The sequence below is a fragment of the Gymnodraco acuticeps genome, unplaced genomic scaffold (assembly GCF_902827175.1).
Source record: "Gymnodraco acuticeps unplaced genomic scaffold, fGymAcu1.1, whole genome shotgun sequence".
In the NCBI taxonomy this organism is placed as follows: Eukaryota; Metazoa; Chordata; class Actinopteri; order Perciformes; family Bathydraconidae; genus Gymnodraco; species Gymnodraco acuticeps.
Window position 1 is genome coordinate 202,418 of NW_022990335.1, and position 25,449 is coordinate 227,866.

At 39.5% G+C, this 25,449-nt stretch overlaps 2 protein-coding genes across 5 annotated transcripts in view; one reads left to right on the forward strand and one right to left on the reverse strand.

Moving 5' to 3' along the window:
- The first annotated feature begins 8,416 nt into the window (after nt 1-8,416).
- mterf2 (mitochondrial transcription termination factor 2) overlaps nt 8,417-25,449 on the forward strand; it is a 28,812-nt gene continuing 11,779 nt past the window's right edge. The window contains exons 1-2 of one of the 4 annotated variants that reach the window (XM_034223376.1): nt 8,417-8,541; nt 13,127-16,402. In XM_034223376.1, the coding sequence (XP_034079267.1) occupies nt 13,147-14,274 (1,128 nt within the window). In that variant the 5' untranslated portion in view covers nt 8,417-8,541; nt 13,127-13,146 and the 3' untranslated portion in view covers nt 14,275-16,402. Of the gene's footprint in view, nt 8,542-11,996; nt 12,051-13,126; nt 16,403-17,991; nt 18,069-25,449 lie in introns of those variants that run through there. The other 3 variants (XR_004569715.1, XM_034223377.1, XM_034223378.1) reach the window with 3 other exon arrangements.
- On the reverse strand, nt 17,815-22,340 carry zgc:153031 (uncharacterized protein LOC557552 homolog). The gene is made up of 6 exons (XM_034223380.1): nt 22,038-22,340; nt 20,581-20,630; nt 20,360-20,465; nt 20,113-20,239; nt 19,011-19,126; nt 17,815-18,543 (listed from the first exon to the last, which is right to left on the reverse strand). Exons 1-6 carry the CDS (start codon nt 22,142-22,144, stop codon nt 18,453-18,455), a joined length of 597 nt encoding a protein of 198 aa, XP_034079271.1. The 5' UTR covers nt 22,145-22,340; the 3' UTR covers nt 17,815-18,452.

Here is a 25,449-nt window from a genome sequence, read left to right on the forward strand (position 1 = left end):
ATAAGAACGGCGGGAGAGTTTTGAGTACTGGCACGGTGCATGAGTACCGGAGTACCGCCAGCATGCCGGTACTGAGCAAGAAGTGCCGGTACTCCATGGGTCAGAACCAGAAGTGCCGGTACTGCGTACCGGTGCGTACCGGCCCAATTCCAGCACTGATTTTGTCACATGTAAAAACTCTGCAAATCACCGTTTGTCACATGATGTGACAAACGGTGATTTGCAGAGTTTTTACATGTGACAAACGGTGATTTGCATTGCATCTGACAGAATGAAGACTTTAGTGTTTTACAACAATTTGAGAGAATACATGTCTGAAGGTGAATTTCACACAGACCTCTCTAAAAATGAGCGAGATCAAATGCGCCGTGCGTCATCGAACTTTACAGTAAAAGGTAATTAATTCTCATTCTCCTGTTATTTTGTGTTGTGACTAACTGATCAGTTACTTAGCTCTGTCCCAAGTTTTGTATTGTATTTGTATTCTATTGTATTTGTATTGCCTTTCTAAATGAAATAATACTATACAAAAAAATATTTAATTCAATATTATAATATAATTTATTATTTTATTATTATTTATAATATAATAATTGTATTCCTGAATGACCCCTTTTTTATGTTTGTGTTTCTGTTTATTTAATTAATCAAGCAAAATTAATTGAAAACAAACTCCTGTTATATAATTCCATATGAATAAATAATATTACATGCAAATGACATTTCCTGTAGGATGCTGAACTCTCTCCCACCTCTCCCTTCTGCCCCCATTGGACCTGGATCTTAACACCCCCCCCCCCCCCCACCCACACACACACAATATATTTATTGCTGTGCCTTCTTATTTGCTCGTATTATGATGGGATATGGTTTAATTTAGTAAATGGTTGTGTGTGAAAAATGTATATCTCTAAAATGTGTGTTGGTGTATGATCACATTTGTATATGAAAATGTCTGAAGTTCATAAAAACATTCTCAGTGTTCAAGTCAATCACTGCAAAGCAGAGGTGGGACCAAGTCATTGTTTTGCAAGTCCGAGTCAAGTCTCAAGTCTTTGCGCTCAAGTCCGAGTCAAGTCTCAAGTCATTGTTTTGCAAGTCCAAGTCAAGTCTCAAGTCAGGATGGGCAAGTTCAAGTCAAGTCAAGTCCTAAACTTTGACAAAACGAGTCATAAACAAGTCATTATGTGTTTTTCACCAAATGTAATGACATCGATCAACAGAATAATACTTAATAATCAAATTGCTCTTTATTAGTCACATTAATAATTTAATAATCCATTTTCTCTCTGCTGGTAAAGTAACGTGTGTTTTTCTAATTTAAGAGGGATCAGTAAGGTAAAGCTACCGTGACGGTTTGATTCAGAAGGAGTTTAATGTATAAGATCCCTGATGTTGAGGTAACCAGAATGTTTATTTCCACTGTGTACAACATGTTATAAGGGACCCACAATCTATCTTTATGCAAGGGATAATGTGCAGCGAGGCGGTCTCTATGGGGAAAAGAACACCTGAATCTAGATCCCTCTGCAGGTGGTACTTTAAGTATATTTTGATGCTAATACTTTTGTACTTTTACTTGTAACATTTTGAATGCAGGACTTTTTATTGTACAGGGTTCCTGCAGGTTTCGCCAACTCAAATGTAAGACTTTTTAACACCTTTTTAAGACCACTTTGAATAGAATTTAAGACCTATTTCACGGCAATAAAGTATGAAGGAAAATGTATATAAAGAAGAAATACGTCCCATAATCACTTACAAAGTAAATGTATTCATGTTCAACATAAGAACAATGACTGAACACAACAGCGTAACAGTACAGAACTGTGTTAGCGTGTTAGACAAAAAGTGTGTATGTGTGTGCGTCTGTGTGTTAGGGCTGTGCAATTAATCATATTTTAATCGCAATTACGATTTTGGCCTGCCACAATTACGAAAACAACATAATCGGAAAAAACGATTATTTTGCTTTGCTAGGTTGTGACAGTGCACCACAACATATTTGATCTAATGAATTTTTTAGTAATGTATCATTTATTTAATTAATTTTTGTATTAGTTTTTCAGTTGAATTATACGTTCAGGGTAATCAACAGTTAAAAATATACTGTTCAAATTATTATTTGTTTTAAAGTTCAATAAATGGATGTTTTCAAAGTCAATGAATAATCATATTTAATAATTGTGATATTAATTATTGACCAACATAATCTTGATTATTGCCATAATCGAGCAGCCCTAGTGTGTGTGTGTGTGTGTGTGTGTGTGTGTGTGTGTGTGTGTGTGTGTGTGTGTGTGTGTGTGTGTGTGTGTGTGTGTCTGAGAGAGAGTGAGCTATATTCAGAGCTCTGCTGCCTTGGCTACACTATTTCATCGTTGCTGTTGTATGATTGGTGTTTAGCTACGTTATTTAGCGTCTACAGCACCTCCGCTTTTAGGGTTGACGTAGACCCAAACTTCGCCCGGAGGTCCCCCGTGTTGTTGCGGGAGCTGCTGCACTAGCTAACACTCCACTAGCTAACGCTACATTAGCAAAACAAACGCTAATTTATTTTTGCAAAAGGTGCAGCGGGCTTCAAACACGTTCCCTCCACTGGTTTCAACCAAGCACTAAATTAGATGTTTTCCAACAAAATACGGTTGAACTGACACTTCCCCATATTTATTTGTAAGTAGATTCGAAGATAGGCTACATGAGCTGAAGCTTGGTTGCTAGGTTACTAGCTGGGTGTTCTCCAATAAGGGGCCGGGGGAAACAAAGTTAGTGATTACTGGTTCCATGTTGATTTAATTCAATACAAATTGTTGGGGGGAACTGAAAGGCTATTACCGTACTGGTTACTTTGCAGCCCGGACATTTCCCCCAAAACACATTTAGACGCTATCGCAACATAGAAGTATCTTTCAAATCCGATAATTTTTAAGATCTTCTGAATCATATTTAAGACCTTTTTAAGGCCTTAAAAACCCTGCTCTGAAGGTTATTTTCATTTTACAAATCCTGCACTCAGCTTTGCTTTCTCCAATATCATTGAAAAGCAGCCAGATGCTGCTTCTTTTTTCGGTTTTTGCTCATTTCTTGACTTTTTCCGACGCGCTTGCATTTAAATCCGTCTCCCCGTCGCTCTGTGCAGCTGGCTTGTACCACTACACATGCTGTGCCCCCCACCCTTCTTTCACATAATGGTATGATCCTAGTGTGTCCTCGCATATGATTGGCCGCTTGGTGGGCCAGCTAAATAAAGACCCGCCCCTGCCTGCAAGGATTCTCAGCAAGAGTAAGAGCGGCTGAAGATTCTGCTTTCCCCGACGGGAGTCTGCTCTTCTAGCGGCAGCTCGCGATCGACGTGTTGGAGACCTCTGAATTAAAGTAGCAAGTCACCTCAAGTCAGAAGGCTCAAGTCCAAGTCAAGTCCCGAGTCATTGGTGTTCAAGTCCAAGTCGAGTCGCAAGTCTTTTGTGATGTTGTCAAGTCGAGTCTCAAGTCATAAAATGTGTGACTCGAGTCCAAGTCATGTGACTCGAGTCCACACCTCTGCTGCAAAGGGTGACGATATGGCAGAAGGTGCTATATATATATATATATATATATATATATATATATATATATATATATATATATATATATGGAATTGTGTGTATATATATATATATATACACAACAATTCCAAAGCTGGTAAGGACTCTTTCAAATTTAGCAATAATAGTCTGAAGAAAAGGACTGATAACAGAGATTTGCTCTAATGTGTATTCAGTATGATAGGCTCTGTCTTAACCCCAAATAATAAAACACAAAAGTCTTCATTCTGTCAGATGCAAAAGTCTTCATTCTGTAATAAAACAAAAAAGTCTTCATTCTGTCAGATGCAATGCAAATCACCGTTTGTCACATGTAAAAACTCTGCAAATCACCGTTTGTCACATGTAAAAACTCGCGAATGCGCAATGCATATTTTGTCACATGTAAAAACTTGCGAATGGTTCAGACGGTCTAGATGTTAATGTTGTCCTACTTGGGTTGCCGTCCGGCGTTGTCCAATATGGCGGACCATCTCGCACATGCGCACAGATCGGGTAGTGACACCCCGAACACATCTGGTACTGACACCGGGGCTGCTTCTCTGGTCGATTAAATGAAATCCTTGCTTCCCTCATTTGCGTCGTTTCCCTGCGTTTAGTCCCTCCCACCAGGGAAGCATGGAGGGACGCAAGGAAACCACGAGAAGCAGGGAAATGAGTTTTAAGAGCAATGGGACGTCCTTTCCTGCGGAGCGTCACGTGAAGCGACGTCCGTTTGTGATGACGCTGCACGGCTGTTCGTCTGGCAGCAGCCAGCTCTATACCCGTTATTTCCACAAACACCCCCGCCTCTGTTAGTGCACATTTACTGACATAAACATTAGTATCATCTGTTGTAGATCCAAATACATGAAATAAAATAAGAAGTCATTCTCAAAAAAGATAAACGCCATTCTTAAAATGTATTTAAACGAACAATAGTTTGATTATTATTGATTAGAGTGCACAATAGAAATACAATAATTGAGAGAAGAAAAAGAGATATGTTATCTATCAAAACCCAGTTAGATTAACATTCATTGGATTGCACACTTTGTTTGTTTGTTTGAATATGTAGCACATTAACATTTTAATAGCACTTAATGACTGACCGAATGGAAATGACAATAAATGAAAATGTGAAACGAAAAAAGCGATCATGAAAATGTTTCCAATAAATGAATAAAATGATTTTTGACCACTTTGTTGTTCAGATATATCACATATGTGTAACTAAATGATACATTAATTGAAACAAAACACGGTATAAACTGAGGAGTGAGTCCCGTGAGGTTCATGTATTTTCTTCACTCCGCTGGGAAACTGCTCTCATGTCAAGAAGCATCAGATCAGTGCATGCACTGCCTCGTCCAATCAGTGAGCGATACATGGTAAGGGGGCGGGGTGAGTATCTGAGGATTTTATCGGAGGATGGTCTGGTGGTTCCTCGGTTATCGCTCCTCCATGATCGCTCCTCGCTCCTCGATCCTCGGTCCTCCGGCAGAAATAAGAGCCATGGGACGGTACTCAAGATGGCGCAGGCAAATCAACTTCCGGTGAGACCGAGGAGCGAGGAAATGAAAATAGTCGACCTGAGAAGCAGCCCAGGGACAGGAGACCCTTGACGAGAAACTGTAAGAAGTGAACGGGGAATCCCTCCGGTGTGGAGTCATGACGACTGGATCTGAATTATGTTTTTGTATTTGGTGGTTTGTGTTCCAGCTGTCGATCAGCTGTGCGCAGCGTCTCCACTGCAGCCTGTGCGTCTCAACCCCCCCCCCGCAGCAACCCTATATCCACCAGTTAAAGGAAATACAACTAATGTGTTGTGTTATATTAGCTGTACAATTTACCACATATGGTGTTCTTACCTCCTGTGTTTTACGAGTGACTTATCAAGTCTTGGCAAACGGCATAAAACATGATTAAACATGATAGTAGGCTATATAAAACCATGCTCGTATCTACAACCTATAGAAATGCAACACGGCGTCAGTTTAGACGTAATTCTGTCCTCCTGCTTACCGCATAATTTATGAGAAAACATTTCATAACATTAACACAACATATTCGAGGTGGTTTTAAATAACATATCCGTATTTATTTATTTCTCCAAGTTATGTTTTTGTGTGCACTGAGGAGTCGCAAACAGGCGTTTGTTTAATCATTTTAAGTATGGCTTTAATCAATTTGTGAAAATGAATTCTTCATATATGATAAATGAGAGGTAACATTTTATTTATGGTATTATTTCCACATATTTCTCTCCATTCTTCCTTCTGCCAACGGTGTCGCAGTTTCTCGTCTCTCCCGTTTTTGTGCTTAGTGCGGACGCATGGGTCAGAGTTTGCGTGGAGGACCGCACGTTTTCCCGTCAAGTTAATATTTTATAAATCGCAAACATTGCGAAGAAACTGGCGTACGCCATTTTTTGAGCGTATATCCTTTTATAAATGAGGCCCCAGGGCTATCTCTAGTATTATATGACAGAGTACACTGTCGGGAAAACCCTGTACTTCAACCAACAGTGCAGGAAGTGGGTCAGAGGATAATCTTTGTATCAAATGATGCCTTTGCAGTGGACAATAGAAACTAGGCTACTTTTTTCATTGTATTTGGACAAAATTGCCTCTGTGATGAGACGTATTTAATTTCTTAACTCAACAAAGCAGCACCCGGTGTGTGAGCATCTGCAATGACTCTGACAACTGGTACCAAATTGTGCTTGTGGTGCTCAGTGGCAGTTTGGAAAAGCTTGTACTTTCATTCTTCCTTTACATCTCTGTCCCCACATTTAATCGGAAAACCTCCTTTATATCTTTTTTTTGCTGCTATTATTCTTTGTTTTGGTGACGGTGCTGTAACCTGCAGTTGAGTCCTTCATTTGAGTGTTATAAAACACAATAAAGTTACAGTAAGTACATTGCGTCATGTCATAAGTCTAGGCAAGTTATGCACATTGGACACCACCATCATATTTATAAGAGGGGTAATTGCATCTCAGTCTCAAACAGATCTGGGGACTTGAATTCTGCATACAGCCCGTATCCTTTATGCATTTGTTACTTATCTTTGCCAAGTAAGCTTCCAAATGTTTTTGCTTGAGTTGGCTCCTAAAAAAACCTGCTTAAGTTCCTCATACCTGCAGAAATAACAGGAGTATTATTGCAAGACGTGTTTCATACTGAATGCGTGACTTTGCTTAAACACTTGATATGGGTAGGGGAAACTTTAACAGGTTGACTGCAAAGAGAAGAAGGGTGAAAGACAGTGTTTACCCTGCAGGCCTACGTGCTGTTTTATGCCTCTGCTCCACAAAAAATAAAGTCCTCTCCCATGAAACACATGTGTCTCTTCTCTGTGTTGTGCTTGGACACAATCTATCTATCACATCATACATATCTGTGCAATCTGATGACCAGCTCACTCCTGTCAACATATTGGGTTAAGGAAAGAGGCACCAACCTGTTTTCCTTTGAGGCGCATCATCTGTTTACTGGTACATAAACTCTAATGAACCTAGCTACCCACACAGCAGCAGCGGCTCTGGGAACAGCTTGCAGAGCTGGTGATCAAGCATCATGATTAAGCACCAACTGTGAGAAAACTCTCCGTGTGTTCAGTCCAATTCAGCCCTGCACTGATTAGACTCATCAGGGCCCCGTATGCTGCAGGGCTTGGAGGCGCACCAACTGCTGTTTGAGATACAGACTTTTGCCACAAATATTTCACTACTGGACATATGGGCTACAATAAAAGAGCAGAGCTTTGAAAGGAGGAATAAATTAGGGCATTAGGAGCATGCAATGAATTAACACTTTTCTACATTGTGCATGATGCAATAAAAAAAGGAAATCAAAGTTATTTCAGGGTCACATTTGTATTTTTCACGACTTAGTAGTGTTTTTCTCAAGTACTGGACACCGCGTCTGCACAACGCTGATCTCTATTAATAGCAGAACAGGAAACCAGTTTTATTACACAACTTTGGTCAGATAGAAAATGGTGTTGCTAAAGAGTGTATGATCTGAAGATAGGCCCTTCAGTGGTGTTTCCTTTGATGGCTCCATGGATTTTTGTGTGGCCTGAAACAGATTTGTATTTGTTAGAGGCTTAAAAGGAAAGGAAACAATAAGATATACCTGTTAACAATGAATATAGGGTATTTCAAACACATTTACACAGATGGTGCTAAGAAACCTTGGACAGTAGTGACAGGATTTGGGGTGGCAGTACCTGAAAAAGGTATTGGAATCAGCAGAAGAACATCTGATAGATTGGGGGTGAGGGGAAATGAGAAGGCCGATGGACTGTAAAAGGGGCCTTTAAAGAAGGGTATTGTAGAAATGCAAATACATGTTACTAAGGCCGAGGTCAAATGTGTAATCTGGGAGAAAGTAAATGTGGCAAGAAAGGTGGGAAAGGGAGGCATCTACATCAAATTCAAAATAGTGTTGTGTAGTGTCTGTAGAGAATAAACCGTGTAGAACAGATTGAGATTGGGGCACTGTGCACTGAACACAATGTTAAAATTAATAGTGCACCAGACTGGTTTGTCTGGGAGTCAATAGAGTATGCAGTAATGAGATGTAAAAGTATGAAACATAGAGGGAGATGTTGAGAAATCATTTAAAGGAGGTAGGAGTACAGGATGTCACTATATAGGTAGTATCGAGCATGAGTGAGGCAGCACAGGTTAGGGCATTGTTATATTTCTTAGGGGGTACGGCCGGGGGGTTTCATAGGATTTTAGGTGTTTCTTTCTTTTCTTTGTTTTTTTTAATCTCATTTTATTGTGAGGGATTTAGAATGAGAAGTAAGTACTGTCTGATCCACACTATGGAACAGAAAGGTGGCGGTAATGCACCATTGAGCTGGATGCCAACCGCCGTCAAACCCGAAAAAGAGGAAGAAGAAGAAGAAGAAGACAGTTTCATAACAATACGCCACTTCCTCTGACCGCTGCTTAAGGTAACTTTAAGTAAGTTTAAAGATGCCAAAATACTAGCTATAGCCTACCTTTAAAATATTTACACCACTTTGTCAACAGTGACTGGTAGTTACCATGTTAAGCCATATGGTTAAATTACGTGATGTTCCGCGAGGCTACTGTCTCTTAGTTAGCTAACAAGCAGGCTACATACCTAGCATGTTTCTATGACTAAAAAACAGCATTTCATTTAAGGAGACTTTTATTTTGAAATTGCGGGATAAGTGTAGCCTATTTAGGTATCCGCGTAAACTCTGATAAGATGTTAGGATGTACGATTGTGCTCATCGTCACAATAATGTGCATTAAGTTGCACTAAGGTTGCTCTAGTTTTGAATGTGTTAGCTGATGGTTGTTGAACCACCCACGAGTTTGATCATATGAAACACCTGGAACCAGCTGTGCAGAATAGTATAAAATACTGTGTTATCAGAGCAAGGCTGTTTTTGGTGTAATATATAACTGGTTATGAATTAGAAGGTGGTATATTTTATGCATGATGTGCAAAAATGTTGATTATGGTTGAGGAAATGTGCTGATGTTCACAACATGTAAACATCTGGGTGCACTCTGTGTTGAAGCAGCATGGAGATTACATTATGGTTTTTTCATCACTACATAAACAGCAATTCACTTTAATACAGGTAAGGCAAGGCAAGTTTATTTATATAGCACCTTTCAACACAAGGCAATTCAAAGTGCTTTACAAAAACGAAAGACATTAAGAAAATGGCATTTAAAATCAGTCATTAAAAAGAAAAGATAATAAAATAAACATTAAAAGAAAAAATACATGGATAAAAGTTACAGTGCAGTTTAAGATGTGAATAGTTCAATTAAAAGCAGCGGCAAAAAGAAAAGTCTTTAGTCAGGATTTAAAAGTAGTCAGAGTTGCAGCGGACCGGCAGGTTTCTGGGAGTTTGTTCCAGATATTTGGAGCATAATAACTAAATGCTGCTTTTCCATGTTTAGTTCTGACTCTGGGGACAGAAAGCTGACCAGTGAGTAAGCTGATTTAGTAACTGTTTTAATGTGACTGTTGAAACTCAGGTCAGAGTCCATGACTACACCTATATTTCTGGCTTTATCTGTTGTTTTGAACCTTGCAGACTGAAGCTCAGCGCTAACTTTTATACGTTCTTCCTTGGCTCCAAAAACCATTACCTCAGTTTTATCTTTGTTTAATTGGAGAAAGTTCTGACACATCCAGTCATTGATTTGTTCAATGCACTTACTCAGTGTTTGAATTGGAGCATAGTCTCCTGGTGAAATTGTTACGTAAATGTGTGAGTCATCTGCATAGCTATGGTAACTTATTTTGTTGTTTTTCATTATCTGAGCCAGTGGTAGCATGTAGACGTTAAAGAGAAGAGGCCCCAAGATGGAGCCTTGAGGAACCCCACATGTCATATTTGTCAACTCAGATGTGTATTTACCTATAGAAACAAAGTTTTTTCTGTCCTTTAAGTAGGATTCAAACCAATTTAGAACTGTTTCCGAAAGTCCCACCCAGTTTTCTAGTCGGTCTAGTAATATGCTGTGGTCAACAGTGTCAACAGCAGCACTGAGATCTAATAATACTAACACTGAAGTTCTGCCACTGTCTGTGTTTAAGTGGATGTCATTGAAGACCTTTACAAGAGCAGTCTCAGTGCTGTGGTTTGGACGAAAGCCTGACTGGAACACATCGAAACAACTATTTAAATGCAAGAAATTACTCAACTGTTGAAAAACAACTTTTTCAATGATTTTACCTAGAAATGGGAGGTTTGATATGGGCCTGTAATTGTTCATTACTGAAGCATCTAGATTATTATTTTTTAAGAGCGGTTTAATGACTGCAATTTTTAGGGCCTGTGGAAAAATACCTGAGTGAAGAGATTTGTTTACTATATGAAGTAGATCTGAGGCCATGCAAGGCAAAACATCTTTGAAAAATCCTGTTGGAATAATATCAAGGCAGCAAGAGGAGGATTTCAGAAGTTGTATAATGTCCTCTAGGTTTTTATCATTAATCTGATGGAATTGTGTCATGATGTCTGAATTGATGTTAAGTGGACACAGAGACAACACATTTGCTGTTCCTGATGCAGAGGCACTGACTGCTTGTCAGATTTTCTGAATTTTGTCAGTGAAGAAGGAGGCAAAATCATTGCACGCCCTGGTGGATAGAAATTCAGAGGCTACTAACACTGGGGGGTTAGTTAGTCTGTCAACGGTAGCAAACAAGGCACGTGCATTGTTTTTGGTAATGATGTCAGAGAAAAACAATTGTCGTGCGTTTTTCAATACCAAATTATAAAGGCCAAGTCTCTCTTTATAGATTTCAAAGTGAACCTGGAGTTTTGTTTTTCGCCACCTGCGTTCAGCTTTTCGACATTCTCTTTTTTCTGCTTTCACGGTCATGGCCTTTCTCCATGGAGATATTTTCTTCCCAGTCACTTCCTTCATCTTAGTTGGAGCAATGGCATCTATAACATTTTTAATTTTTGAATTAAAATGATCTACTAGCTCATTTACTGAGATGTTGGCAGGGGCAAGTGTGGAAGAAAAATTCTGAGTAAACATTTCCCTAGTATTTTCAGTTAAATATTGCTTTGTGGTTACCTCTTTTTGAACATTTTTGTGAACAGAAATAGAGCTCTCAAAGAACACAAAGGAATGATCAGAGAGTGCAACATCAGTCACCACAACCTTAGAGATATTCAGACCCTTTGAGATAATTAAGTCCAGAGTGTGCCCCTTATTGTGCGTGGGCTCCGTCACATGCTATCAAGAACACAAAACAGTTCTTTAGCCCCTCTGTCCTGGGGGTTGTCAACATGGATGTTAAAATCACCAACAATGACTAGACGGTCAAAGTCAATACACACTATAGACAGCAGTTCAGTAAAGTCATCAAAAAAGCTTGCACAGTATTTGGGTGGTCTATAGATATTTAGGAACAGAGCTCGAGAGGAGCATTTCAGCTGAAGGGCCACATATTCAAAAGAAGCAAAGTTCCCATACGATGTCTTCCTGCATTGAATGGAATCATTGAACAGAATAGCAACTCCACCCCCTTTCTTATGCATTCTTTCCTGACTCATAAAGCTAAAGTTGGGAGGGGTTGATTCGATAAGAACAGCTGCACTGTTATTTTGTTCAATCCAAGTTTCCGTTAAAAACATAAAATCAAGATTGTGCTCAGTGATAAAATCATTGATTAAAAATGTTTTTCCTGCCAGAGACCTGACATTTAATAAAGCTAGTTTAAGTTTGTTAAACACACTATCAGTCATGTTTTTTGTAACAAGCTGTGGCTGACATGGAATCACTGCTAAATTTGATAAACTCACACAAACGTTTGAGCACTTCCTGTTTCTAAGCTGATTCACCGCTCTTAATCTATTACCTATCAACACAGATATCGGCAAAGCTACTGGCAGGCAGGGCCCCGGCATGTCCTGGAAAGAGTTGAGAGTGCCATACGCTCTTGAGCCTGGACCCATCACATATCAGTAAGAGTTTGTTGCGTTTTGTACACACACATCCTTATCAGGCTTCGGAGACTGCAGATGCTTTCTTGAAGGGAGGGGAGGTGGTTGACGTAGGCACAGTGATGGAGACGGGGGAGATGGTGTGGGGGTAGAGGACATGCTGCCAGGGGGGGGAGGTGGTTGACGTAGGCACGGTGATGAAGACGGGGGAGATGGTGCGCGTCTCTGCAGTGATTTTGGTGGGCGTCGTTGAGGAGCGGGGGTAAAGGACATGCTGCCAGCCCTGCGTATCGCCTTAGTTTGGTCTTTGAACTCCAGGAAGGAATCGGTGCCAACCCTCTGTATCTCCTTCATGTGTTCAACGATCTCCAGGAGGGTGGGCGAGGGTGAAAGGGTGAACGGAGAGTAGAGAGAGCTGTGGGGTGAAGGAAGAGTATCCTCAGAGGTGATAGGGGGTGTAAAGGGCGGTGGAGACTCTTCCATTTGTCTCCCATAATCAAGACATTCCTCAGGCGGGTGCAGTGATAGATTTTCAAGGTTTTCTGAGCGATGTGTTGTGTCTTTCTCTTGTTTTGATTCCTCTTGTTGCTTGTCCTTGGCAGAGGGAACAGATTGATGACTCCTGACTTGTTCAGACAACCTCCATTTGCCTTAGTAGTAGTCCTAATGTGTTTTAGTGGAAAATACATTGAGATAATACATTTCTGTCAGCATTCTGTAAATACTTGTTTTAAAGGGGGACGTTTACATGAACTAGCACAACTGTGATTGTTTAAATTTAATTTTCTTATCTGTGGGGCTTAGTGACAACAGGAAGCCCCAGAAAAATCCCCTGACTGCATAACGTTAAGAGGATATTGTTGTACAACTGCCTGAGGTTTCTGTGGATAGAGAAACAAAAGCATTTTACATCTGGTAGTATCCTGTCTTGATAGGATCACATGGCCGACAGTGACACACCGTTGACTTTTCAGAGCATCACCACAGCTGATACCATTGTTTGATTAATGTTTTATATGTTATTCTGTATCACTGTAATGGTCTGCTCATCATAAAGCTCCCTCTGCTATACATTATTTATTCTCTTGCTCCTTTAGGTTATCTACCTCATGACTCAATGTTGCGTTTGATCGCAACATCCCTGTGCCTCAGATGCCAAAGTGCCGCAGCTCTATCTTTACACATAAGACCATGTGCAACACTCATCCCAGCAGAGAACCAGCAGACTGTGGAGGCTCTCTACGATCTCTCTGTGGACATCCAGAAGGTGCGGAAACTAAATAGCTGGGTCCTGCATCAGAGCCCAGCCTACACTAAGGAGGTAGCAGACCTGCTGAAGGACTTAGGGGCCTCGGGCCCTGTCATTGCCCGGATCCTCACAGTTCACCCTGAGGCGGTTCTCTGCCAGCCGGAGCAGATGCAGACTCAGAGGGAGCTGTGGATGTCTGTGTGCCCGAAACACAAAGAGCTGGTTGGTATCATTGAGAACTTCCCAGCCTCCTTCTTCACTTCCTCCAGCCACCACGACAACCAGCGGAACAACATCACTTTCTTCCAGAGCCTTAACCTCAACAAGAGAATTATCACTAAACTCATGGCCAGCGCTCCGCTGAGCTTCAGTCGCCCGGTGGAGCAGAACGAGGTGATGGTGCGCACCCTCCAGCAGGCTTACCAGGAGCTCGGGGGGGAGGAGGCCAACATGAAGATCTGGCTGCAGAAGCTGCTGAGTCAGAACCCGTTTGTTCTCATGAAGCCCCCTGAGGTGCTAAGGGAGAACCTGCTGTTTCTGAGGGACAAGGGCTTCAGCACCGCCGAGCTCCTCCACCTGCTCTCCAAACTCAGGGGATTTGTCACCGAGCTGAACCCCGACACCATGCGCCGCACCATGGCGTACTCGCAGGACACCATTGGCTGCTCCGAGGCAGAGCTGCGGCACATCGTCCTCAACTGCCCGGCTGTGCTTTACTACCCTGAGGATATTCTGGCCGAGCGCTTTAAGGGCCTGCTCAGCGTTGGAATCAGCATGTCGCAAATCAAAGAGACTCCGACTGTTTTGGAGCTGACCACGCAGATAGTGAATTATCGCATCCAGCGACTGAGGGTGCACGGGTATGACGTAAGGACAGGTAGTCTGGAGGTCCTTAATGGCACTAAAAAGGACTTTGAGATGAGCTATGAAAAATTACATCTACGTAGTGAAAGACCTATTTTTAACCCTGTCGCCCCTCTAAAAGTGGATGACTGACATCATTTGTATGGATTAAATCAAGAGAATTCAAGTTTAAACTGGATGTGTAATTGTGTATTAATATTCTTATTATTTATGTTATTCAGTGTAGGATTAAAGTGTGAGCCCATTTCAAACATTCAATTTATAATGAGATACATCTGTTTATCCCACATATATCTATTTATGCCACTTTAACTTGAGTGTCTTTTGGAAAGTATCTCAGTATGCACGATTTATGGGTGTCAATACAGGCTAAATGTATATTTAAGGTGTGAAAAATTAGGATGAAGGATCACACTTAAGTATTTGAGAGTCCCTTTCTGCTGCCAAAATATTCAATCTGGTGGAATTCAAAGTAATTAAAATCCAATCAATAAACTACTTTTGAGTCATGAGACAAGCCCTTATTTCCTGTAATAATGAAGTGTATCCAAACACCAAATGCAGATTAAAATATTCATATATTTGTAAGTTACAAACAGGTGAATGTTATGGATGTTTTTAGTTCAGTTGTTTAACAGTCTTATGGACTGTGGAATAAAACACTGCATAATATAACTGGGTAATGAGTATAACTGCGGACAAACAAGGCTGTTCAAAGCTTTTTATTTACAGCCTGTGTAAGTCTCTTATTTTCACACAATGTTCTTGGCAGCACTGTTTCCCTCAGGGAAGAAATCAGTGGCAGATTTGTATTGTTAGTTTACAGATGGAGACACTTTATTATATGCCATTTCACTTCAGAAATGTCATTATAATTTTAAAGGAATTCAAATGCTATTGAAAGATGAGAAAAATAAAAGTCAGGAAAATGTCCTATGATTTGAACGGTTTCTTTAAATGCACTTTTCAATATTAATTCAAAAAGCAGTTTCAGTTCATTCATGTAAAATAGATTTTCGATTATATTTGGCTTAATTAATGAGCTTTTCCTGTCTGTGTGCGTCATTCAGAGGTAAAAAGACTGCTTTTGGGCTAGTGCCCACATTTACTTAAGTGTCGGCCACAAAATCAATACACAATTTTACTGAGCATTGTCTAACCAAAGGAGGGCATTGCAAAAAGGTTGTGTTTTGAATGTGTCTTAATATATCAAAGCCAGCAAAAGCCCTTGAAGCATGTGAAAGAGTGCCCTTTAATGGGAGTGGGCTCCACGGCTAATGAAGCCATGACTTTATGCCTGAAGGTTCCTTCTCTGTGTAAGATGGGGGTCACAACAAAAACAGAGAGAGGACTTGTGTGTCCAGAGGGATGAGGTGGGACAGGAGGGGGGGGATTATATACTTTAACAACTTCCACTGCCCATCTGCCGCTTCCTGCATCACACAGCAAGGCTCTGTAGTCATGGTGATAGCCACTGGGCAGATGATGCGAAAGTGAGTGCATCTGGTAATGAATTTGTGCTCAGCAGATGGATGCTTGAGTTCATTTTTAAACCATTCATAACATGGAAACCCTGAGGGCGGCACAACAGGAGTACACCGCAGCTGATGTACTGACGGTTTCTAAAACACAGACATCCGTGACATTTTCTTAAACTCATCAAGGTTGAGTTTCGCTCTGCAATAAATACAAGGAGTTAATCAGGATGGGACAAGGCCTCAGGTGTATAAATGCAAGTCACTTCTATTTCTTACCCACCGTCCTCTTGTCCTCTGCGGCCGTGTCGTGCCGCACTGTGGGTTTGAATTACGAAGACAAGCCAGATAGGTTAATAAGAGGGAGTATAAATTGTACTTTTTCATTTCAAACACGACACTGGTTGATATTAGCCACGCTTAACAAATTGCTTTTATGGATTATATCTCACCTGAAACAGATGACATCTGCATTTAAAAGCTATGATATCCAGCTGAAGTCAGGATTTGGATGACAACTACAGCAATAAATATTCCTCAGTGGGAGTTACATTTTTATTATGAAGTATATTCATCAAAACAAGCTAATGCAGGAGAAGAGTCACTATTTCTCAAAGGAAAGTATTGTGTTCACCACTAAGGAAAACTTAAAGTTGCAATATATATTAATATTTGTTTTCCTCAATAGACCTCTAACATTCCGCCTTAAAATAAAAACATGAACAAATATTGTTATTGCACTTGTGTTGTGTTTCTTTAAATAAAAAATAACATTTGCAGTTTAATTTTTTCTCTACTCACAAAGCTAGAAAATTGGTTTTCTGTTATTAGTTGTCTCTCTAGCTCCATACTGTTGAGATAACTCAAATATACCATGATGTGGGAGGAAAATAAACGTCACATTGATGAAAGATCAATGCCCAGGGCGGCAGTGGTTCAGTCTGTAGGGGATTGGACTTTGGACCCAAGGTTCACGTCCCGATCGGACCAAAAATACGGAGTGTGGACTGATACTGGAGAGGAGCCAGTTCACCTCCTGGGCCACTGCCGAAGTGCCCTTGAGCAAGGCACCTAACCCCCAACTGCTCACTGGCGCCTGCTAGACTGGCTGCCTCTGCTCTGACCTCTCAACTGTGTGCATATAACTGTGTATATGTAAAAAGTGTGTACTGTATGTAAAAAAAAAAACGCATGTGTGAGTGGAAACTGAATTTCCCCCTTGGGGGATAAATAAAGGTCCATCTTCTTCTTCTTCAAAAAGTAAATAAGTAAGGGATAATGTAAAACATAATATTGAACTAATTCAATATTAATAGAGGTACTTTATATTAACAAGGTACAAGGAAACTAAAATCATTTAAAATGTATTCATAACATACCCTTGAAACAACTGTATTCATTCAACATTCTTGCAATCTTTCAAGATTGAAGAACACATAATGATAGCCTTCAACCAATAGTATTTTTTTTACTGAAAGATTAACCATAATAAAGCAACTCAATGTTACCTCTATTGAATAAGATGTTAGCTGTATTATTGATCCTGCTTACATGAAAGAGCTCTCCTGCTGCCAATATCAACAAATATTTGTCGTTCACAATTAAGTTCTTTCAATTAAAAAATAGGAACAACAGGACGCTCTAGTATGGGTGCCTGTAACACACTCCGCCCAACATCCCATAGGAGATAAAGGCTCAAGACGCCACTGAGGAAAATTAACTGTGCCAAATAAATGACTAAAAGTCTATATCACAAATATCAATATTCAAATATTCTTATTGTAATGAATTAGGAGTATGTCATGAAATAATGTTTAACTATCTTAGTTTTCTTGTTTGTACAAAGTGTTTGTATCAAAATGTAATTAGTTGAAGATGATGTGCTTTGACTAAGGGTTTCATGGTGAACATGAAATCCAATACCAATAGAGCTGTCTCTGTCAGGGCCCAGGGTGCTATTTTCATTAATGACCACCTTGTTTTACATGAACCCGTGTGTGTGTGTGTGTGTGTGTGTGTGTGTGTGTGTGTGTGTGTGTGTGTGTGTGTGTGTGTGTGTGTGTGTGTGTGTGTGTGTGTGTGTGTGTAATGCAAGTTGGTGGTTAATTCAGTTCCCGGGAGCATTAAGGTGGGCTGTCATTCCTTTTCTCATTGAGTTGCCTCCATCTAGTGGCATAAAGCAACACATACAACCAGATGAGGAAGGATTGTTTTATTTTTTTCATTAAAAGTAAGTTCACAAAAATTCAGTTGTTTCTTGATGCATTTCTTTTAACCATTTCATGAAAAAACTATCAAATTTACAAAAGACTAGACAGATAAAACCTTCATCCAAAAGTACGTCTCATTATTTGTTACCCTTTTCTCTTTGCAGCTGCACACTTACTGAGGACGAGTGGGGAAACCTGACAAGATGTCTGGATCTGGATTAATACTGAGCAGAACCCAGAGGTATCACGCTCAGTGGGGGATGGATGATCCCCGCTAAATGTCTCTTAAAATTTGCCGGAAGCACTCCACGGTTTCTGCGATGACAGCTTCTTTTGGTAGCAAGTTCCACTCTCTGATTGTTCTCGGAAAGAAGTATTTAAGAGTGTCACTAGTTGCAAACATTAGCTCGAAGTTCAAAGAGTTGGCTTTGCGGGTGGCTGTTTTTTAAATTTAAAACAAGAATGGGATTTCAAGCATGTCAAAGAGTATTAACACTGGAATGTTCCATATAATACAAAAAGTGATAGCAAGACTTTGGCTTTCCCTGTCCATGAGTTGACTCTGCAATCGATCTTGAAAGGTAATCAAGTAATGAGTGACTTTGAGTTTTTCTCTGTTAAGTGTCTAAACCCTGTCGCCGGTCTCTCTCTTGAATACTTGGAATTGGTACTTAACACCCTTCTCTTCTTGAATTTCACTCGGTACACCAGGAAATCTGGTTAGGAAACAAAGTAAAAAATAGCTTTGTGAGTTTATTAAAAGAACAGAAAACTGGCAAACACAATAATTAAATAGATAAACAATATCCATACATAATACACATTTGTTATGGAATACAACCTAGTGACATAGAACAATGAAAATACTCTTTAATTACAAGTTGTAATGTATCACCTCAAATAATAAAAAGACAAGGGAATGATCTACTTTTAGTATATTATTTTGTAATTTAGTCTTCAAATTCAGTGCAGAGAATTTTAAATAACAAGAGAAACCCCCAACGGTGCGGTCCTATGGTAGTGCTCGTGTTTATTTTGTAACAAAAGGCAAAAATAACTTTCTCATGGGGCGTCAGCAACGTGTGCCGAGGTTAAAAACAACTTTAAATATCACTTGTCACGGTTTAGACGTGGGGTCAGGACAACACACACTATAATGGTCTGGGAGGAGATGGACACTCACCCTTCTTGTAGTTTAAAGAGTTCTCTGTCAAACTCGGGGAAGAAAACGTCGCAGTCAAAGTCTGCCATGACCTTCGTAAGGTAAACCAAGTCACACCACCGATGCAGCAGAGCTTCCTGATCAGAAGAATGAACAGAGTATTAACAGTATTAACAATGTGGCTTTTCTTTTTCAATACGGTAGAATGTGGGATACAAATAAGCCTTTATTGTAAGGAAGAACATACTGACATTTGAAGGAAGAAATCCATTAGTTGCGGAAGACAGCTCTTTATATTTGTGACTCCACACAGCACTGACAATGTTAACAGTATATTGTTTACCAAACCTGCTAGTGTAATAAAATGTGCAGACCACCTCCTGCAGGAAGCTAACTGAATGAATTTCCTTTTTGTAAGAACAGTTTGTTCTTAATATGTCACTATATTTTTGATTCTGGGATTTGCGTGGGTTTATTTAATTTTGGCTCTTACCAAGAAAAAATAGAAACATCCAGAAATTGTTGGTTCTAGCGCAAGGAAACATTAGTTTAATATAAAAACACACAAATCTCAATCAAATTAAGATTATTATAAATTGTAAAGTCATTATAATAACTGGATTATTATATTAGTGAGTTAAAGATAAACTAGTGTTCCACTGATCCCAAATAATACTGAAAACCCTTGGAGGACGATATTTAAACTTCTCTATGGCGCACATACTGCCCTACATGCTTTTTCCAGTACCGCGATAACTGTTTTATGGCCATACAATCCCATAAAATCTATTTTGTTCTGACAGTATTTAACAGTACCTTGATTTTTACTAGAACTGGAGTTCTTCTGCTAACAGGCATTTTTGGTGTAATCGCTTTAATTCTTGGTTATGTGTCAGAACATTTGCACACAAGACTGAAGGCCCATTGGCTCATAAATGCTGTTCAAACATGAATACATTTGTTAAATTAGTCTAACGGAGTAGAACGGATTGAAGTCTGGTAGAGCTGGTTGGTTATGCTGGGAGTCATGCGAGGAAAGGGGCCATAGCTGATTGGCCAAAACTAATTTTCCTGCCGTGCTCTCTGCCATATGTATCACGAGGCTTCAATGAAACACGCTTACCTTGTAGACCTGCACTCCTCCAACAATCCAGATGGTCTCTATCAGGTCAGCGAGGGGGGGGCTCCCAGCCAGGTGGACAGCTGCCTCTAAGTCTGAACACACAAAGTGGGCATGATCTGGAGGTGAGCTGTAAGAGGAGAAAAGTTTGTTATTTTCACAAGAACAATAAGAAATCTGGGATTGGTTTCTGGGTAACCCAAAAAAAACTGGAATCTCAAAGCAGATGTTAGTGAGAGAGAGCACTCACTCCAGTGTCAAACTCAACACCGCATGAAGAGTATTGGGCAGTGGGAAAGTACTTTCTGGGTGGGAGAACCAGCTCTTTTTCCCCCACACGATCATGTTGAACTTTCCTGAAACAAAAAAGAATAGCATATTTGACTCTCCACATCTCAACTTTTACAGCTTTTAAAACCCAGCCCTAATAAGATGGCGATACTATGATGAAATATGGACGTTGAGGCATACCTGGTCTTGACACCGTTGTGACTTTGTTCAGGAACCACTGGAATTCAGATCTGTAAGGGTGAAATGTTGAATATTAAAATCAGGCATACAAAAGTCAGCTGTTAAGCAAAAATAACCCCATGTAGCCTACTGTAGTTTCCACATACAGCACAGGATGCCCCATGGAATGAGATGTATAGTTTTAAAACAACTCTTTTTCAGATTTTACTATGTTGTATAAACTCAAAAGACAGTGCTTTTATGAGTAAGGCAAGGCAAGGCAAGTTTATTTATATAGCACTTTTCAACACAAGGTAATTCAAAGTGCTTTACAAAAAATGAAAGACATTAAGAAAATGGCATTTAAAATCAGTCATTAAAAAGAAAAGCTAATAAAATAAACATTAAAAGAAAAAAATACATGGATAAAAGTTACAGTGCAGTCTAAGATATAGATAGTTCAATTAAACATTCAAAGAAAAAGTACATGGATAAAAGTTACAGTGCAGTCTAAGATATGAATAGTTCAATTAAAAGCAGCCACAAAAAGAAAAGTCTTCAGCCTGGATTTAAAAGTAGTCAGAGTTGCAGCGGACCTGCAGGTTTCTGGGAGTTTGTTCCAGCGTTCTGAATCAGCTGCAGCTTTCTAATAGATTTTTTAGTGAGACCTGTGAAGACACCATTACAGTAGTCGAGTCTACTGAAGATAAAAGCATGGACACGTTTTTCCAAATCCTGCTGTGACATTAGTCTTTTAATCCTAGATATATTCTTTAGGTGATAGTAGGCTGATTTAGTAACTGTTTTAATGTGACTGTTGAAACTCAGGTCAGAGTCCATGACTACACCTAGATTTCTGGCTTTATGGAGTAATGTCTCTCTCAACTAGCACTGCTGCTGCTTTCACCTATACACCAAGAAGTTCAGCATACACTGCTTTCATCAAATGACATAATCAAGGAAATAAAATGACAATTTTTCATTTTTCATTTAGAAATATAGCAAAGTTGTCCAAAGCTTTACATCGGCTCACAGCTGTACCTCTGTTTTATCAAAATTCCTTTTTTAGTCCCACAGCGGGTCGATTACCCCCAACAAAGTATGCATGTATATTGACACCTCTGGCACACATTGATGGAAAAATAATACATATTGGACAGTGAGAATAGCTCTTAGAAGCTGCTTTCATGGGCTATGTAAACTTTCCACTAGACTTTTCCTAGAGGTTGGGAGATAGTGGGATACAAGCTAATAGTTGGTAATACTCACCATTGGGCTGTCATATTGCACACATGTGGATACAAAGACTCCAGCATATCAAAATCAAGTGAAATAGTAGCCTATATGACAGGGCCAGACAGGCTATATTATACAGAGGCTCTCTTCGATACAGCAACATCTCATTATATAGACTAGAGACATAACACTTCCTGACTGAATGAGTCACATAAGAGACATCACAAAGGTTTCACTCTTACGGTAAACTCCAGGGCATTCCCCCCTCTTTCCCGATGCCCATCTCATTGCAGGCCGCCGCGATGAGGCGAACAGGCTTCCTCTGCACTTTGTTCTGGGTATTTTCCATCTTCAGCGTTAGTCAAACAAACACAGGATCGAGGACCGGCAACTCTACCTGCCTCTGTATGCGGCAACAATTTATAGAGGCTTGAACTCAATTATCACGGCCCACTGACCGGCAGCAGCCATTGGACACGGAAGAGCTCCTCCAGTGGATTCTCGATGAGATTTTCACAGCGTGCTCCCTCCTACAGAGAGCCTGCTCGAGGCTAACAGCACGACACTGCGTGATGCTCGCACAACGTGACTCCCTCACACATTACATTGGTTAAAGAATATAAACCTCCTTTTGTAATAATTGTATTTTCTTAATAAGAGTGAAGGGGACAGACTAAGCCAAGCCCTATAAAAAACTACTTATTTTATCAAATATTAATATTTATTACCACAAATGAGGGTAATAAAGCTTGATAAGCCATTGGCAAATGTATTGATTGTTAAACGCTGCTTGCATGCGATAGTTCATTTTGGCAGTACTTGAGTAAAGAGATATATCAATAAACTCAAGTAGCCTACACTTTTGAGGGACTGTCAATTTTTGAATTATATTTCCTGGAAACATGTCCCCTCTATTTGGTTTGATCTAGAATGGAAACAAACCTATGAATGGGATATATAGCAATCTCTTCAATTAAAACAAGAGCAGATGTTTCCCCCCTTTAAAGCTTTTCTAAGAAAACACAATTCTATAGATGTTCAGCGTGAAAAATCTTGACTAACTGCATAAGGGATTATGAGTACAAACTTGTTTAATCTTTTTTGCAAATTCGTTGAAAGTATAGCATTCTGAGAATATTTCACATGGCTAGATGTCAACACAAAACATTATGCAGGATTATCAGACGTTAAAAAGGCATACTAATACCTTCATTCTTGTTGAGAGAATGGTGTGATAAAACCATTTTACAGAAAGGGCAAATAAAAGGATGAATCAAAATTATATAACAATGTTTGTCATTTATTGCCATTCCAATACAGTTAGAATTGAGTCATTCTTTATACAAAAATATCATATTTACAATCACATGGGAGACAATGACATGCATATCCAATAGATTTATTTTTTCGTAACACATTATTTACAAAAGGTGTTGTAAAACCAAACAACCAGATATATAAAGTTTGAAATAAAAACAATAAATATTGAAAACGTGTCCGATAGCCTTTATAAAGGCATTCTTTATTGTCAAACCTGACAGTGAGGTTGTATTTTCATTACTGTACATCTCCTTTTAGTGTCCAGAGCTTTTAAAAACTGGAATCACATTATGTACATTTATGACAAATGCATTTATTTCCCAATATTTGTCTAAAGAAATATTGGGAGATATTTCAGAAAGATACCACTGTGTGTTATCCAGGTCTTATATGTCAGAGGCAACTCCAGATTGTGTTATATGTTCCCATCACTTGAATGGGAACATTGATGATAACGATCAACAGTTGACATACTGTAGTGGAAGACAATGGAGGTCTTCACAACAGCTGGATGTGGATACTGGAGATCAAATGTTTTTGCCTTTTACGTTCCAGGGTTCTTTGTCTTCAATTATAGTCTAAATGCTTTCCGCCTTTCCTGGGATGCATAACATGTCTTATTTGAAGAACAAGGAATTTGATGGTTATCGATGGTTGTTAGTTACAGCTGCTGCTGTGTCAGCTGATGCCAGTGCAGATGAAGACGCTATCCAAAAGATCCAGACTGACTGGGACTCTCTTTGTAATCGACCTTGTGCAACATGCATATCCAATAGATTTATTTTTTCATAACACATTTACAAAAGGTGTTGTAAAACCTAAACCACACAACCAGATTTATAAAGTTTGAAATAAAAACAATATTGAAAACATGTGATTAATGCTCGCCCGGGAAGACTGTTTTTTAAATGTTGAAGTTAAATGCATCAATCTGGTGCACTTTGAGCACAAAATCAATGTATGGATACAGCTCTCAACACTCATATGAAAGGGAGGAGCTGTATACTTTTTAATAATCCAAACATCTTTAGAATATGATCACAACACAAATCATTTAAACTTGTTTATTCTTATCTTACCTAGTTAGCATTATTTTTCATTTATGCATATTTGACTAATCACTCCTCTTTTAAAACTTTTTTTTTTTTACTGTCCTATAGTACACATTGGAATGATTTATTACATAGATAAAAGTGTGCTCTCCCTAGCTTGCTCTCTGTCTCACTCGCTCACAGAGGCTGTGTGCTCCTCTGTGGCGAAGACGGCTTGCGTTAACAAATAAACATATTTGTAAAGTGGGGGGACAGGACACCAGAGGCTTGCGCAGCTTCCGGTTTTTCTACTCGTCTCTCTCACTCCTTATTTGGTAACCTGTGTGTGTATGGGGAACTTTCCCTCGATTCCATTGGCTCTAGCGGTTAGAAAGAGATGTCAATCAAAATCGACCAAGGCAAGGCAAGTTTATTTATATAGCACTTTTCAACACAAGGCTATTCAAAGTGCTTTACAAAAAATGAAAGACATTAAGAAAATGGCATTTAAAATCAGTCATTAAAAAGAAAAGCTAATCAAATAAACATTAAAAGAAAAAATACATGGATAAAAGTTACAGTGCAGTCTAAGATATGAATTGTTCAACTAAACATTAAAAGAAAAAGTACATGGATACAAGTTACAGTGCAGTCTAAGATATGAATAGTTCAATTAAAAGCAGCGACAAAAAGAAAAGTCTTCAGCCTGGATTTAAAAGTAGTCAGAGTTGCAGCGGACCTGCAGGTTTCTGGGAGTTTGTTCCAGATATTTGGAGCATAATAACTGAACGCTGCTTTACCATGTTTAGTTCTGACTCTGGGGACAGAAAGCTGACCAGTCCCTGAAGACCTGAGAGATCTGGATGGTTCATAATTTAGCAGGAGGTCAGAAATGTATTTTGGGCCTAAACCATTCAGTACTTTATAAACCATCAGCAGTATTTTGAAATCTATTCTTTGACACACAGGAAGCCAGTGTAAAGACTTCAGAACAGGACTGATGTGATCCACTTTCTTAGTGTTAGTGAGGACTCGAGCAGCGGTGTTCTGAATCAGCTGCAGCTTCCTAATAGATTTTTTAGTGAGACCTGTGAAGACACCATTACAGTAGTCGAGTCTACTGAAGATAAAAGCATGGACAAGTTTTTCCAAATCCTGCTGTGACATTAGTCTTTTAATCCTAGATATATTCTTTAGGTGATAGTAGGCTGATTTAGTAACTGTTTTAATGTGACTGTTGAAACTCAGGTCAGAGTCCATGACTACACCTAGATTTCTGGCTTTATCTGTTGTTTTGAACATT